The 15,637-nt window shown below is 50.8% G+C and overlaps 4 protein-coding genes across 4 annotated transcripts; 2 read left to right on the forward strand and 2 right to left on the reverse strand.

Annotated features, from left to right (window-relative positions):
- Positions 1-219: 219 nt before the first annotated feature.
- On the reverse strand, positions 220-3,637 carry EDB91DRAFT_1337776 (atromentin synthetase; the record flags this gene model as incomplete). Its single annotated transcript, XM_041325598.1, has 7 exons — positions 220-709; positions 768-1,522; positions 1,579-2,412; positions 2,463-2,701; positions 2,755-2,891; positions 2,941-3,281; positions 3,312-3,637. The coding sequence occupies 7 exons, from the start codon at positions 3,635-3,637 to the stop codon at positions 504-506; spliced, it is 2,838 nt and encodes a 945-aa protein (XP_041174919.1). The 3' UTR covers positions 220-503.
- A 3,108-nt stretch (positions 3,638-6,745) lies between these two features.
- Positions 6,746-7,312, forward strand: EDB91DRAFT_1145840 (uncharacterized protein; the record flags this gene model as incomplete). The annotated part of the gene is made up of 1 exon (XM_041319202.1): positions 6,746-7,312. A coding segment is annotated over exon 1 (297 nt), but the record flags the coding sequence as incomplete, so codon positions are not given.
- Positions 7,313-8,784: 1,472 nt separating this feature from the next.
- Positions 8,785-12,199, reverse strand: EDB91DRAFT_1296082 (atromentin synthetase; the record flags this gene model as incomplete). The annotated part of the gene is made up of 7 exons (XM_041324920.1): positions 8,785-9,270; positions 9,329-9,915; positions 9,953-10,084; positions 10,141-10,974; positions 11,025-11,263; positions 11,315-11,451; positions 11,503-12,199. The coding sequence occupies 7 exons, from the start codon at positions 12,197-12,199 to the stop codon at positions 9,065-9,067; spliced, it is 2,832 nt and encodes a 943-aa protein (XP_041174921.1). The 3' UTR covers positions 8,785-9,064.
- A 1,764-nt stretch (positions 12,200-13,963) lies between these two features.
- On the forward strand, positions 13,964-15,531 carry EDB91DRAFT_1145858 (chaperonin 10-like protein). Its single transcript, XM_041319203.1, has 4 exons — positions 13,964-14,372; positions 14,424-14,611; positions 14,666-14,817; positions 14,870-15,531. Exons 1-4 carry the CDS (start codon positions 14,250-14,252, stop codon positions 15,412-15,414), a joined length of 1,008 nt encoding a protein of 335 aa, XP_041174922.1. The 5' UTR covers positions 13,964-14,249; the 3' UTR covers positions 15,415-15,531.
- Positions 15,532-15,637: the final 106 nt, after the last annotated feature.

Genomic DNA, 15,637 nt, shown 5'->3' on the forward strand with positions numbered 1-15,637 from the left:
AGGCGCGACGGATGATTCAGGCGATAAGTAACACGAGGTCAGTCCAATAGGTTAATATTCGATGAACATGTAAATTTTGATGCTGTTCGATGGATGGGCTGTGGAGGGGTAGTCAAGTACTGCAGTGGCGGCGTACATGTACAGGTTACGTTTGTTTGGCAACACCTTGCGAAATAAACAAACGCCTGATCACATGACGAGCGATGCATGTGTTGAGCAGGACATGCTAGAGCACTGACCGTGAGGGATCATCGATCAAACGTAATGCTCGTGTTCATAATTCAAAACCGTTGGCAAAAATCACAAGTACCATATAGACATTGTTAAAAAGTTAAGACTAAAAAATCCATTATGTACTTTTGTCAGAAGACAACTATAATCTACATGACGACGCAATTATTCTAACACTGCATTAAGTAGGAAACATATCACTCCGAGTATAATTGATAGATGCTTGAAAGTCATCGGCACAAGACAGACACGATTACAACCCCTCCAATATTTTACAGCCCACGAGCCTCAAGACGACCACGGAAGATCTTCTGGAACTGCGGGACGTGGTCGAAGTCCATGAGCGTGTAGTGTTGCCCAGGAACGTCAGTATATGACGGCTCGCCCCGGCTGAAGCCAGACCATGGCTTAAGCTGGTTGTTCAACCAGTCAGACTTGCTTCCCTTAAGAGGAATGGCGTAGAAAACATCAACTGCAGCTAAAGAGTGGCGCAATATGTAAGCAAGCGGTTCTGAAATGAAATATGAACGACTTACAAACTGAGCCCGATGGGTTGTAGTCCTTCCCGCACTCAATCAGAGACCCGGCGATGTCCACCCAGTGGTCAAGCTTCTCGGGCGTCAGCTGGAGCTCGACGAGACGGTCAGGAGGCGACAGCTTCCACACCACATCGAGCTGCTCCTTCCTCGTCATCGGTCTCAGAGCAGGAGTCAGATCGTTCGCGTCATGCTTCGACACGAGACCGAGGAAGTACGACAAGTTGAGCATGCCGCCCGTCCAGTCGATCTCGTGCATGCGGTCGGCGATATGAGGAGGAATGTTGATGAGACCGACGAACTTGACTTCGTCGCCCATGGCCTCGAGCCGCTTGGCGACTTCAAACGCGACGACACCGCCGTAACTGTACCCGGCGATGGCGTATGGTCCCGTCTCCTGCGTCCTCTTGACTGCTGCAGCATAGCAGGAAACCATCTCGTCCATGGATGTGAAGAAGGGGTGGCCGGGCTCGAAGCCACGAGCACGGAGAGCGTAGAACGGACGCTCATTCTGGAAGTACTTGGCGAGGTTGACGAAGATGAGAACTTCTCCGACACCGGGGTGCACGAAGAAGATCGGCGTCTTGCTTCCGGTCAGCTGAAGGGGAACGATGGGGTCGTACTCCTCAGTCTGGCTGTCCTTGGACAGCAGCGCGTTGACGTAGTTGGCCAGGCTCGAGACGACGGGGTGCTTGAGGATTTGAATGGTTGGGATTTCAGGCAGCCCAAAGTGTTCCTCTCCCTCGCGCTTGAGCCTGGAGATGATATGCGTGAGTCAAGATCGTTTTATGTCAAGGAATGGTGTATTTACCTGATGACATCAATAGAAGTGCCGCCGAGTTCGAAAAAGTTGTCGCTCGCTGAGACCTCGCTTTCCGGGAGATTGAAGATGCCTGCATATATCTTGGCAAGCGCCTTCTCCGACTCGGTGGATGGCGTGACGAACGAAACGCCGCGTGCCTCGCTGAGAAGCTCCTCAGCGCGGGCGATGTGCTTCGCAAGACCTCCTTGCTTGAAGAGGCTGATGAGACGCGCCCGAGACAGCTTTCCGAGAGTGGTCTTCTCCATCTGGTTGACGGGGATAGGAATGACGATCTGGGGAGGCAGAGTGATCATTTTCACAGAGATATCCCGTAAGGCGCGGTGCGTGGCAAACAGTTTCGTTGAGGCATCTGGTCCGTCGAGATCGAAAGTTGGCGAGTAGAAAATGATGAATCCTTCAGTCTCCTGTCCAGGAGCGCGGTAAGGAGCAGCAGCGAGGAACGAGTGCGTGACGCCTTCAACGGTCTGGAGGTGTGTCTCGAGCTCAGGGATACCATATGAGACACCATGGACGATGACGGTGTCCTTGATACGACCGCTGAGGCGCATGACGCCGTTCTCGACGATGCCTACATCACCGGTGCGGTACCAGCCGCCCTCGACAAAGCTAGACGACGTGGCCTCGGCGTTGTTGTAGTAGCGCACGAAGACCATCGGTCCGCGGACCTGAAGCTCGCCACTCTCACCGTCGGGGCGCAGGGTAGCACCATCAGCGGGATCAACGATGCGCATCTCGCATCCGTTGATGGGACGTCCGAGATCAAGGAACTCGTGAGCAGGCTCGGTTGCGAGGACATCGACAGGGTCATAAATGCATCCGGCACTGTAGAGGCCCATCAGTTCAGATACCGATATGATTATAAGTATCCTTACCAAGTTTCAGTCATTCCAAATCCAGCAGAGATGACGAACGACACCGCAGAGGGGTTCTTGCTAAGCTTTTTCATCGTAGCAGCAAAGGCTTGCGCGGTCTTGGAAACCACAGCTTCACCTCCGCTGTTGATACGCTTGATTGAGGACAGGTCGAAGCATCCGTATAGGTCCGTGCGTTTCTCGAGATCACGAGTCAGCTTAGAAAGCAAGAAGTTGGGCGCGAACGCTAGTTCTATGGACTAAAAATAGAATGATGAGAGAAACATTAAAGTTTCGTTGAATGTTGTCATACCTTTTCATCGATCAGACGGAGCAGCCGAAGAGGATCGGCCAGAATGGCAGATGCATGCACGTGGAGTTGCGAAGCACCATATAGCAGGGGTGTGATGTGCATCTCCAATGATCCTGCGACGTGATCAAATCCTACCCCTGCATCATGGTTAATTTCAGAAGAAAGTTTAAATGACGTGCGCCTTACAGTTCAACACTTGAGACTCGGAAGTCAGGCCGTAGCTTTGGCCCTTGGCATGGCAAGCAGCAAGGATGGTACGGTGCGTGTGCACGACCGCCTTTGAGAATCCAGTTGACCCTGAGGTCAGGAATAGAATGGCCTCGTCATCCGGCTTGGCCTCATATGCAACCCAGTCGGCTGGTACGGTAAAGCTCTCTGCAGACGATTTTAATTCGGAGAGCAGGTGAACCTCCAGACCAGAGATCGAGCTGATCTGTTCAGCACCAAGCTCACTGGTGAGCCAAATAGCTGATCCGAACAAGTTCTTGATATGGGCCACGTGACCCTCCTTGTGCGCCTGCTGTGCGCTAAGTGCCGGCTGCAAGCAGGGAACATACCCAGCCAACAGGCATGCCCAGACTGCAGCCATGTTGTCTTCGTGCTCGGTCAGGTACACTACAACAACTGACCCTGTGGGCTTTCCCCACTCGAGCATCGCACGTGCAAGGTTGCGAACATATTGATTGAATGCGGTGAAAGTCTTCGTCTGTATGGAGGAGTCATGTGCCGAGGAGGTTATGAAACCAAGCTCGTGTAAGGGATACCGGCCAGCAGCTTGAGCGATGACGTCGTGGAGAGTATTAGCTTGTGGAGAGACAACAGATGTCTTGAGGGTGGTAACGGATTCAGTGGTGGTAGTGGGGGCGACTGCGACGGGTGCCATTGCAAGGTGTCGAACTTCTAAAATGGTATGAGAGTTGGAAAAGGAGTCTAGGATGTTGAGTGCGGACCTCCTTGGACGTCCGAGCTTATATACCTCGAAGCCAGAAAGCAGACAGAACCTGGTACTAGCTGGTGGCAGTGATAGGCGCCCATATGTGTTGCAACTTACACTGCTCTCTCGCAAATATGTAAGGCGCGAATCATGGCGTGAAACACACCTAGAATACGTTAGCACGGGGGCTATTCCTTAGAGCTCGCACTAGTACAGTCCACACAGGCGCACTAGTCCGGTCACTATCGTGACTCTAAGTAGACGTCCGGCAGAATCAAACGGTCGGCTCTTAGTAACGCGCGATTCATTAATTTGTCATATCAGGCATTGCAAATGCTGATTGGAATTCTTCATCCCGTGAGTCCAGGGTCGCTGTGCTAGCCATGCGGCGCGAGCCTTCTGATCTACTACAGTGCCGACTGAAAGCTTTCATGCTGTGTCCTAATAATGACGAAACTAATCTGAATCAAATAGCTTAGCGTTGTCATGAAGTTACTCCGCGAGGCCCACTCTACCTTCCATGGGGCCAATGTACCAGAACTAAACCAATGCCCGCAAGGGCATTATCATGGTTTGTGAACAGGCGAGGGACCCCAAAATAGTAAGACTTTCTACTGTCGTCTGGCTGAAGTTTGGCGGTTTCAAGCGTGAAATTATGGAGTGACTGATCGGATCAAACCACCATCGGTTTTACGCGGAAGACAAGGCGCACGAGGATTGACGATGATGACAGCATATAGGGGTCCACGGTCGCTTTCGTGGGTGGCAAGGAAGATCTGGATCCGCTAGACCACGCCTGCATACAGTCTGAGTAAAGCGCTGTGGGGACTGGCGTTTGGAGAATCAGATAGCGACTCGAAGGACAGAGCGGAGGGCACACACCCTCTGATCGTACCGAGGCCAAAACTCGAGTTGTGGGATGGGGGAACACGCAGAATACGAGACCATACATACGAAGAATATGATACCACCAGGATCGAGTTCCGTTGAGAACTCCCACGCGACACGAGGCAGGACCAGATTTGTTAGAGACTGACGGCGTGTCGGTAGAGATGCGGAATACGAGGGCATTAGGAATCGAGTACGAGGTGCAGTACGATAGGAAGAACTTCAGTTCCAGTCGATGGGAATCATTTGCAGTAATCACTGAAACGGCTGCCGGTCAGCGGGCAAAGCTTTCCCTTCAACAACTATCCAAGTCCCGTGGATGGTCCAAGTAGCGCCTGTAACTCGAGCTCTCTGAACGTCAGCTCTCTGAATTGTGAACGCTATCGCCGTGAGCAGTTTACTACGCAACGCAACGACCGCTCACGATCCTCCATCCGCGAACTCGTCGACAGCACATGCAAGCTACGACTTGGAAATGTGCGCAAGGAATATTCCTGAGTCCAGACCGACTGCCACCAAGGACGACCTCCGACCTGAGAGCGGGGTTTTAAATTATGTCAAAATTGACAAAAAAAAAAAGTCAATCAAATCAAACCAAAGTTGCCGAAGCAATCGGTAATACGAAGCCTGCCCTGCGTGTCTGCTTTCCTGGTGCTGGCAGGAGCTTCGCCGAGCTGGCACTCAAACTCACATTTGACGGGCCAAATGATAGCAAGGTAGGTAGGCTTGAACCTGTGTCTGCTGTGTTTGAACGATTGCTAGTAAATAAGAAAACTCGAGGCACTTCACACTTCGTCGGTTGCATAAAATGACACTGAGGGCTGCCACGAGCGCGTTGGCCATAATTACTCCCTCTATCTAGAGGTCACTTCCTATCGGGTGAGATCTTCCACGATATCAGGCAAGACTCATTTCTCAACATCAGCAAAACACTTTTTTTCCCACCACCAAAAAATAGCTGGCCACAGCTTGGTCCCTTCTGTACAGAGCTGTACAGAGCCCACAGAGGCAAAGTGATTTGCTGATGAAGGTGAACGCATGGACGAGTCAATCGATCTAACCCGAAATGCCCTCTGCAAAACAGTGTGACACAAAATTCGTGTAGAGATGTGCGGCGGCTGGTAAGCTGGATCACATCTCAAACACGAGGTTTAATTATTCCCAATGACACCTGATTTCGCACCAGGCGCGGAATGCTGTGCGGGCGGGCGTTCTGCAGGGCTGAGTATTAGAAAGACTTGATGAACAACGCCGGTGGTACGGCCAGTAATATTCGATTTCTATCAATGGCGCTGCTGGTTTCTTGCAATCCCATTTTATAGTGGGTACGCTCCTCCGGATACATTTCGATATCGTGCACCATGCTCAATAGTGGGGGCCTTCTAGAAAGAATTATCCTACATCGTTGTTTATACGGTCGCCGATCTAGAGAGGTACGCATGGCGGGAAGTGCATGAATGATTTGAGTTTGAGATGACTCGCGTGAGTGTGGACTGGTTCGATTCATGTAAGTATGTGTCAGTGCATGTGCTACGACACGCTAGAACGTCCTAAGGGCACACTATTGATAAAAGAGGCAACAAGCAGTACCTGGTGAGCATGCTACATCCATGATAGCCGGAGTGTAGTATTGATACGCTTGCTAGGACCGGGGTAACAAGATAGCAAGATCACGGTAGATCTGCGCTCAAACTCCATGGAGAGTGCTAAGTATTTATTTATTTTTTTCACCGCTTTGGAATCTCCAACCGCAGATCTCTCAGTTCGCGCATCAAGAGATTAATGCCTTTTTTCGTGTCTCGGAACTGAACACGTCAATTATGGCAGATCACGGTTCCAGCCGCTCGAGGACCTTGTGCTCGTCAGATGCCTTCCGAACTCTCTTGGTCATGGTAGATCTGCGGCGTGCGCGCAAACACCACGGGCACTACTGGCGATTTAATTTTCGAAACATGACGTACACGTCTGCGTTCACACCTCTGGGACTTGGGAGTCTTGGCTTATTCGATGGAATGAGGTCTGATGAAGTTTATCCAAAGCCAATAGACTTGGTCATAGTTACATCTAGGAAATGCCTCCGGTTATCTGCAATTCCCGTGGAAGGTTTTCATCGAAAAACAGTTGTCCTTCTCCGACTTCTGTCTGAAATTCCCGGTTACTTGTGTCGACTCGCCCGCTATCTCGGAGCTGCTGTATATCCGAATGTTACCTGACTACTTCCATCAATTGCGGTATGCAGCCCATCAGAACATAGTTGGCTGTCAGCGAACTATCTCGAACTATTCGCTCATCGAAGCAGTTTACTTTCCATGGTGCTCAATGTTGACGTTGATAACCTGCTGGTGTTTTCCCCTCTTTCTTCACTGCCAATGGCGTGGTACGCATTTTTCCAGTCGTGCTCCTCATGCTCCGTCAACTTCATTTCCTTCATACCTCGCCAATTCATGGTCAAACACGCAACCTCTGCGGCATATCTACGACATTTCGTACTGCACTGATCACGGTGTGCCAATTGACAACCCCCCTGCACAGCGTAACCTTGGAGGCTGCTCGTGCATATTCCTAGTACATATATTTCCGTCCTGTCTTTGCTGCGGCATAAGTGACAGCATGCTAGTGAGGCCCTCATGGGTCATTTGTTAGACTCCCGGTGCAACAACCTTGCGTGTTTCGTTTAGAACCTTCAACCCTGGCAGAAGTGCGGAGGCAACCGTGAAAGTGTGAGTCTATATATTGCGCTTGTCTCGTTCCTTTGTCCCCGCACTCGCACACTCGACCTTTTTAACATCTGATTTATTATAGGGTCATGTAGATAGAGTACATGCAGTATGCTAGTTATGTATAATGTTTATTCATGCATCGGAATAATTAAATAAAGACTGGTTCGCGACCTGTGCCTGCTGCTGTTGAAGGATAATGGGACGTAGAGCTGCGGAAGCCGACCTGTCGACCTCAATTCTAGCATTCCTAACGATGACCGTGAGTTTTGCATTCTTTCAGCCAGGTACTGTAATGGTAGTCGACTGACACCTCAGTTCGTTGAGGTACACCTGCTTAGAAGGACGCATTAACCCCGATGGTTATCCACTAGCCTTTTTCCATACGCCTGTGACTGTCCTTGTGTACGAGGAAATTGACGCTGGAACCAGGGTAGTTGCTGACATCCGTACTGAGAACGATCAAGGGTTCTGCAGTGCGCACTTAACGTCATGATCTGATTCTTGATAAATGGTTGCCTATGCTCACTCCACGGTAAACCGCGAATTCTCGTTGATATATTTGGAGTACGACGAAGGGCTCTTTTCATCGTACTTGTTGTAGTGACCAGAGGATTGCCGGTCACATGATGGGGTTGTCGGTCGTGAATATTGATTCTGAGATTAGACTTGCATCGAGCGGACCTCACGGAATCGACAGCAATGCTTGACCAGACTTCTCTGCGGTAGAGTTAGTATTCACTAAGCGAATGATGAGTCAGTTTCTCGCTTGGGTTGGTGAGATGGCGAGACCTACCAGTGATCAGATGTAGATGAGGACGTTGCCAGTACAAACGAACAAAACTGGCATCCCAGGATAGTATATATACAACTTTACAAGACAGAACTTACAACGATCATTTTCATCATTTTGGCATTTCTGTGCCTTACACATGCGAAATGTCTTCAAACAGTTTGAGAGTGTTTGAACCGTTCGGAACGATTCAGGGCCACAGGGGAAACAGTTTGAGGCACAACCATACTTCGGTTCGGTCAGGTCTGCGGGCATCACACTGATGGCAGTGGACCGAATTGTCCAGAATGAGAATGCCGTGATATGACATTGGACAGTCTGGTCCACCAATTAGATGGGTGCTAAACGAGCCTGAGACCATCATGCCGATTCTTGGAAGCAAGGATATTCGAAAATCTGACATTCATAAAAGGTTTCGAGTCGTGGCGACAACGGTTCGGGCCCCGAGGAAATGCTAAGGAATCCAGCGGCCAGTGCCTTGCCAAGAAGTCATGCCATCGTTCCCGTGCTCTCCGTGCCAGAAGTCAGATGTTTTTCAAGTCTATATGGCCACTGGCGGGCGCGACTGATGGTTCAGGCGATAAGCAACATGAGACCAGTCCAGTGGCAGCGCACATGTATAAGTTACGTTTGTTTGGCAACACCTTGCGAAATAAACAAACGCCTGATCACATGACGAGCGATGCAGGTGTTGGGCAGGACATGCTAGCACTGACCGTGAGGGATCATCGATCAACCGCAATACTCGTATTCATAATTCAAAACCGTTGGCAAAAATCACAAGCACCATATAGACATTGTTAAGAAGTTAAGACCAAGAAATCCATATGTACTTTTGTCAGAAGACAACCATAATCTACATGACGACGCAATTATTCTAACACTGCATTAAGTAGGAAACATATCACTCCGAATATAATTAATAGTGCTTGAAAATCATCGGCGCAAGACAGACGCGATTACAACCCCTCCAATATTTTACAGCCCACGAGCCTCAAGACGACCACGGAAGATCTTCTGGAACTGCGGGACGTGGTCGAAGTCCATGAGCGTGTAGTGTTGCCCAGGCACGTCAGTATATGACGGCTCGCCCCGGCTGAAGCCAGACCATGGCTTGAGCTGGTTGTTCAACCAGTCAGACTTGCTTCCCTTAAGAGGAATGGCGTAGAAAACATCAACTGCAGCTAAAGAGTGGCGCAATATGTAAGCAAGCGGTTCTGAAATGAGATATGAACGACTTACAAACTGAGCCCGATGGGTTGTAGTCCTTCCCGCACTCGATCAGAGACCCGGCGATGTCCACCCAGTGGTCAAGCTTCTCGGGCGTCAGCTGGAGCTCGACGAGACGTTCAGGAGGCGACAGCTTCCACACCACGTCAAGCTGCTCCTTCCTCGTCATCGGTCTCAGAGCAGGAGTCAGATCGCTCGCGTCATGCTTCGACACGAGACCGAGGAAGTACGACAAGTTGAGCATGCCGCCCGTCCAGTCGATCTCGTGCATGCGGTCGGCGATATGAGGAGGAATGTTGATGAGACCGACGAACTTGACTTCGTCGCCCATGGCCTCGAGCCGCTTGGCGACTTCAAACGCGACGACACCGCCGTAACTGTACCCGGCGATGGCGTATGGTCCCGTCGCCTGCGTCCTCTTGACTGCGGCGGCATAGCAAGAAACCATCTCGTCCATGGATGTGAAGAAGGGGTGGCCGGGCTCGAAGCCACGAGCACGGAGAGCGTAGAACGGACGCTCATTCTGGAAGTACTTGGCGAGGTTGACGAAGATGAGAACCTCTCCGACACCGGGGTGCACGAAGAAGATCGGCGTCTTGCTTCCGGTCAGCTGAAGGGGAACGATCGGGGTCGTACTCCTCAGTCTGGCTGTCCTTGGACAGCAGCGCGTTGACGTAGTTGGCCAGGCTCGAGACGACGGGATGCTTGAGGATTTGAATGGTTGGGATTTCAGGCAAGCCGAAGTGTTCCTCTCCCTCGCGCTTGAGCCTGGAGATGATATGCGTGAGTCAAGATCATTTTATGTCAAGGAATGGTGTATTTACCTGATGACATCAATAGAAGTACCTCCGAGTTCGAAAAAGTTGTCGCTCGCTGAGACCTCGCTTTCCGGAAGGTTGAAGATGCCTGCATATATCTTTGCAAGCGCCTTCTCCGACTCGGTGGATGGGGTGACAAACGAAACGCCGCGTGCCTCGCTGAGAAGCTCCTCGGCGCGGGCGATGTGCTTCGCAAGACCTCCTTGCTTGAAGAGGCTGATGAGACGCGCCCGAGACAGTTTCCCGAGAGTGGTCTTCTCCATCTGGTTGACGGGGATAGGAATGACGATCTGGGGAGGCAGAGTGATCATTTTCACAGAGATATCCCGTAGGGCGCGGTGCGTGGCAAATAATTTCGTTGAGGCATCTGGGTCGTCGAGGTCGAAAGTTGGCGAGTAGAAAATGATGAATCCTTCAGTCTCCTGTCCAGGAGCGCGGTAAGGAGCAGCAGCGAGGAACGAGTGCGTGACGCCTTCAACGGTCTGGAGGTGTGTCTCGAGCTCAGGGATACCATACGAGACACCGTGGACGATGACGGTGTCCTTGATACGACCGCTGAGGCGCATGACGCCGTTCTCCACGATGCCTACATCACCGGTGCGGTACCAGCTGCCCTCGACAAAGCTAGAGGATGTGGCCTCGGCGTTGTTGTAGTAGCGCACAAAGACCATCGGTCCGCGAACCTGAAGCTCGCCACTCTCACCGTCGGGGCGCAGGGTGGCACCATCAGCGGGGTCAACGATGCGCATCTCGCATCCGTTGATGGGACGTCCGAGATCAAGGAACTCGTGAGCAGGCTCTGTTGCGAGGACATCGACAGGGTCGTAAATGCATCCGGCACTGTAGAGGCCCATCAGTTGAGATACCGATATGATTATAAGTATCCTTACCAAGTTTCAGTCATTCCAAATCCAGCAGAGATGACGAACGACACCGCGGAGGGGTTCTTGCTAAGCTTTTTCATCGTAGCAGCAAATGCTTGCGCGGTCTTGGAAACCACAGCTTCACCTCCGCTGTTGATGCGCTTGATTGAGGATAGGTCGAAGCATCCGTATAGGTCCGTGCGTTTCTCGAGATCACGAGTCAGCTTAGAAAGCAAGAAGTTGGGAGCGAATGCCAGTTCGATAGACTAAAAATAGGCTGGTAAGAAACGTTAAGGTTCGGTTCGATGTTGACATACCTTTTCGTCAATCAAACGGAGCAGCCGAAGAGGATCGGCCAGAATGGCAGATGCATGCACGTGGAGCTGCGAAGCACCGTATAGCAGGGGGGTTATGTGCATTTCCAACGATCCCGCGACATGATCAAATCCGACCCCTGACGGTCATAATTAATTTCAAAACCAAGCTTAAATGATGTGCGCCTTACAGTTTAATACTTGAGACTCGGAAGTCAGGCCGTAGCTTTCGCCCTTGGCACGGCAAGCGGCAAGGATGGTGCGGTGCGTGTGCACGACCGCCTTTGAGAATCCGGTTGACCCTGAGGTCAGGAATAGAATGGCTTCATCGTCCGGCTTGGCCTCATATGCAACCCAGTCGGCTGCCACGGTAAAGCTCTCTGCAGACGATTTTAATTCGGAGAGCAGGTGAACCTCCAGACCAGAGATCGAGCTGATCTGTTCAGCCCCAAGCTCGCTAGTGAGCCAAATAGCTGATCCGAACAAGTTCTTGATGTGGGCCACGTGACCCTCCTTGTGCGCCTGCTGTGCGCTAAGTGTCGGCTGCAAGCAGGGCACATACCCAGCCAACAGGCATGCCCAGACTGCAGCCATATTGTCTTCGTGCTCGGTCAGGTACACTACAATAACTGACCCTGTGGGCTTTCCCCACCCGAGCATCGCACGTGCAAGGTTGCGAACATATTGATTGAATGCGGTGAAAGTCTTTGTCTGTATGGAGGAGTCATGTGTCGAGGATGTTATGAAACCAAGCTCGTGTAAGGGATACCGGCCAGCAGCTTGAGCGATGACGTCGTGGAGAGTATTAGCTTGTGGAGAGACAACAGATGTCTTGAGGGTGGTACCGGATTCAGTGGTGGTAGTGGGGGCGACTGCGACGGGTGCCATTGCAAGGTGTCGAACTTCTAAAATGGTATGAGAGTTGGAAAAGGAGTCTAGGATGTTGAGTGCGGACCTCCTTGGACGTCCGAGCTTATATACTCCGAAGTCAGGACTCAGAAGGCAGCGGTGAGCTTACGGAATCTTCTGCTAGCAAAGTGGCTGAGCAGACAAGTCAAATATTTCGTTGCAACATACACCGCACAGATTACTGGCCAGGCGGGCTATCGTGAGCGAAATAACCGGGAAGAAAATAATGATGCGAAATACCTGGAATGCGTTAGCACGCGGCTATTCTGTGGAGTCCACACTTGTAGTAATAAAGTCAAAACTTGCCAATCCATATGGTCACTATCGTCCAGCGCTCTAATGAACCCGTCGGATATCAGGGAGTCCATTCTGCTCCATTTGACAATGTTTCATTTCGGGTATTGCAAAATCTTATTGAGTTCCTTCAAATCAGCCTTCATCCCGTGAGTTTAGGATAACGGACCGATCGCGAGCTATGATAGATAGCCTTACATAGCTCGTCTCATTACAAGATACATCGCCGAATGGCTTTCAAACGCGGTAGCAACGTCCTTGATATGATAGATCTACACAGCCGTGATGCATACTATTCGGCGTATCTCCGTTAGTCCGCTAGTCGAAATAAGTTAGATCAGCTGCGTCGTGAGGTGCACAATTGGGCTCACGCTGCCTTCCAAGTGGAAAACCTTGGCAAACGCCCCAGAAGGTCCAGAAGGCCCCAGAGCCATACTAATTCCCAAAAAACCTCCGTGTAGGTTTCATGAAAGGTGATGAATCGCGAACTGGCATAACCGATCATTCTCTGATTACGTAATCTATTCCCGAAAAGGGAACCTTCAACCGACAACTTGTGCCGCGCGGTGGTTGTCTAAGCTTGTCTCGTATTATGGAAATACCGCACTAGGTACCAGCCCTCTCTTGTGCACTTCAAGGAGCCTCAGATCTGCTTACATTCTACTATGGGCAGATTACACCTACCCTGTTGAGCTCAATTGGTGCCCTGTAGCACATGTCGCTCAAAAGTCCTAGTCAAGACCAACCTTTTCTGGATCGGTCGCGAAATGTCCGGGCATCGTTGATCAAACTTTTTCGAGAGGCGGGCTTTCCTGTCATGATGTCGATCCACTATGTGTCGCCGCCCTATGACTCATTCGCATCATTGGACCTGGACAGCACTGGATCCGCTCGTTAGTCTAATCTGTCATGTCAACCTGATATAGTTCGGTTTCAAGCGTGCACTTATCTATGACCATGATCCATCCTCGCGATTTCGTGCAACCGCTTCTCGTGCCGTGTGGGAGTCGGTGTTAGCGTTGCAATTCAGAATGATGAACATGTCTATGATAGTTGACAGTTAGCATCTCCGATGGTCAGAGGCTGGTACTGAGGCCTGAGGAATTGATCAGGAGCATCACAGATTCCTTTGATCGGAAACTTACCCTCCTGTGTGCACGATACCTGAGGACACCTATTGGATACCTAGTGCAACTGTTTGAGAAGGTTTGGAACCAATATCCATCTTTGAGTGACGTCAAGGTTGTCCATGTCACTCAATAGAATTTCAAAGGCACCTTAAGGCTATTCAGTCTGTATGTACTATGATCAAGCTTAGCTAGCGTATTCTCGCAACTAGCGACAACCGAGTCGAACCAAGCCAAATTTCAGGTTCACGAGCAGTTCGTTGCTGAGTCTCGCAGACAGTATTTGACCGATGCGCGCTTGGGGCGTTCTATGACAGTCTATGTACAGCAGCCACATGTGATAAGGCCTAGGCGGTGTGAAATGCAACAACACTAGTTCCTGCTCCATTTAGAGCTGTGGCTTTAGCTTGCCTCGAGCAGGAAACCCTACTAATCACCGGATACCATGTCATCATTGCGATGACCTACCAACTCCAGTGGCTTTCCCGTCTTATCAATCCCTCTGTGCCTTTCAAGTCAAGGCGTATTGGTCATTTCCTCCAGTGAGTTTATTGCCTGTACTGGTTTAACCATTTCGTTGCTCAGAACATCCCAGTCGTCAAATCGCCATGCAAGCTCTCAAGTTTGAGAAGACTGGATCCTTGGATGGTCTTTCTTTGGACATCGTCGACAAACCCATTTTACGTCCCGGTGAGGCTCTGGTACGTATCAGAGCTGCCGGTGTCAACGGGGTAAGCCTCCCACTTGGGACCATACCGCACAAAGAGCCTAATCATCATCAGTCCGATGCTGCAGCCGTCTTGGGCATGCTTCCATTTGTGACCACCCCGCGCATCCCTGGCAGAGATTTCTCCGGCGAAGTCGTTGAAGCACTGGACGAAGCCGGGACCTCAAGCCAGGAGTGGATCGGTGCAGAGGTATGGGGAACGGGCAGCGAGAGGGGCTTCACTTCGGATGGAACATTCTCTCAGTAAGTCTTTTACATATATATTGTCTTTTGCTTTTCCAGACGGACGCTTGGTAGATATGTCGCTGTCCCTATCGTTGCGCTGAGCCGGAAACCCGCAACTCTTGACCACTCCAAGGCTGGCAGCATGACGCTACCGTGGCTATGTGCCTGGATCACAGTCGACACTCTCGCGAACGTCAAAGAGGGAGACAATGTAATTATCATTGGTACATTTCTCAATTCACTCCCTCTATCGTTATTCTCATCGCAATCCTCTAGGTGCTCGTGGCGGCATAGGCTCTGCAGCAGCCCAGCTCTGCAAGGAGCGCGGGGCGCGCATATTCGGCACATACACATCGCTCGCCAAAGTAACTCCCCCATCGTATATCACACCTATTGAACTGTCCTCCAAAAACGCCATCCGCGAGGCCATTGCAAAAGCAGGGCTTCATAACAAAATTGACGTTTTGCTAGACTGCGCCGGTTACGACCAGCCATTCAACGATGCGATTTTCACGATGACGCCCAACGGCTCCGGCCGTGTCGTGATCATGGCTGTTCATGCGAAGGACGGCATATTCCCCATGGACCTGCGCACTTTCTACACGAAGGCCCTTACGCTGAAGGGTATGAAGTCGAGTATTCTAGGCCCGTTGGAGGTCAAGAAGGTACTGGACGAACTTGCAAGGAAGATTGATAGCGGGCTGTTAGAGGGACCGAAGGAGGTCAAAGAAGTTGATCTGAGGAACATGGATGCTGTGAAGGGTGCTCTACAAGAAATTTTAACTCGCGCTTCCCATGTCCGTTCAGTGGTTGTTCCCTGAACGTGTCCATGTTCGCAAAGTCATCATACCAGTATCTGTGTACCTTATTGCATTCGTGCCGCCACTTCTGTGATTATTTATTTACAAATAAATGTATTCCTGGTTTCGAATGTCACTAAAGCGAGAGCTTGTCAGAGATTCTATTCTACATGCTACTGGTCATGGCGCATGAGGCGCATGAGACGCATGAGACGCATGAGACGCGAGCAGGTGGAGCTACTAT

The sequence above is a fragment of the Suillus paluster genome, assembly GCF_016628075.1.
Source record: "Suillus paluster strain FC165 chromosome Unknown EDB91scaffold_46, whole genome shotgun sequence".
Classification (NCBI taxonomy): Eukaryota; Fungi; Basidiomycota; class Agaricomycetes; order Boletales; family Suillaceae; genus Suillus; species Suillus paluster.

Coding starts and splice junctions, on each gene's coding strand:
- EDB91DRAFT_1145858 (XM_041319203.1), top strand. CDS start 14,250: ATGCAAGCTCTCAAGTTTGAGAAGACTGGATCCTTGGATGGTCTTTCT. Junction 14,373..14,423: donor GAGCTGCCGGTGTCAACGGG/GTAAGCCTCCCA, acceptor AATCATCATCAG/TCCGATGCTGCAGCCGTCTT. Junction 14,818..14,869: donor AGACAATGTAATTATCATTG/GTACATTTCTCA, acceptor GCAATCCTCTAG/GTGCTCGTGGCGGCATAGGC.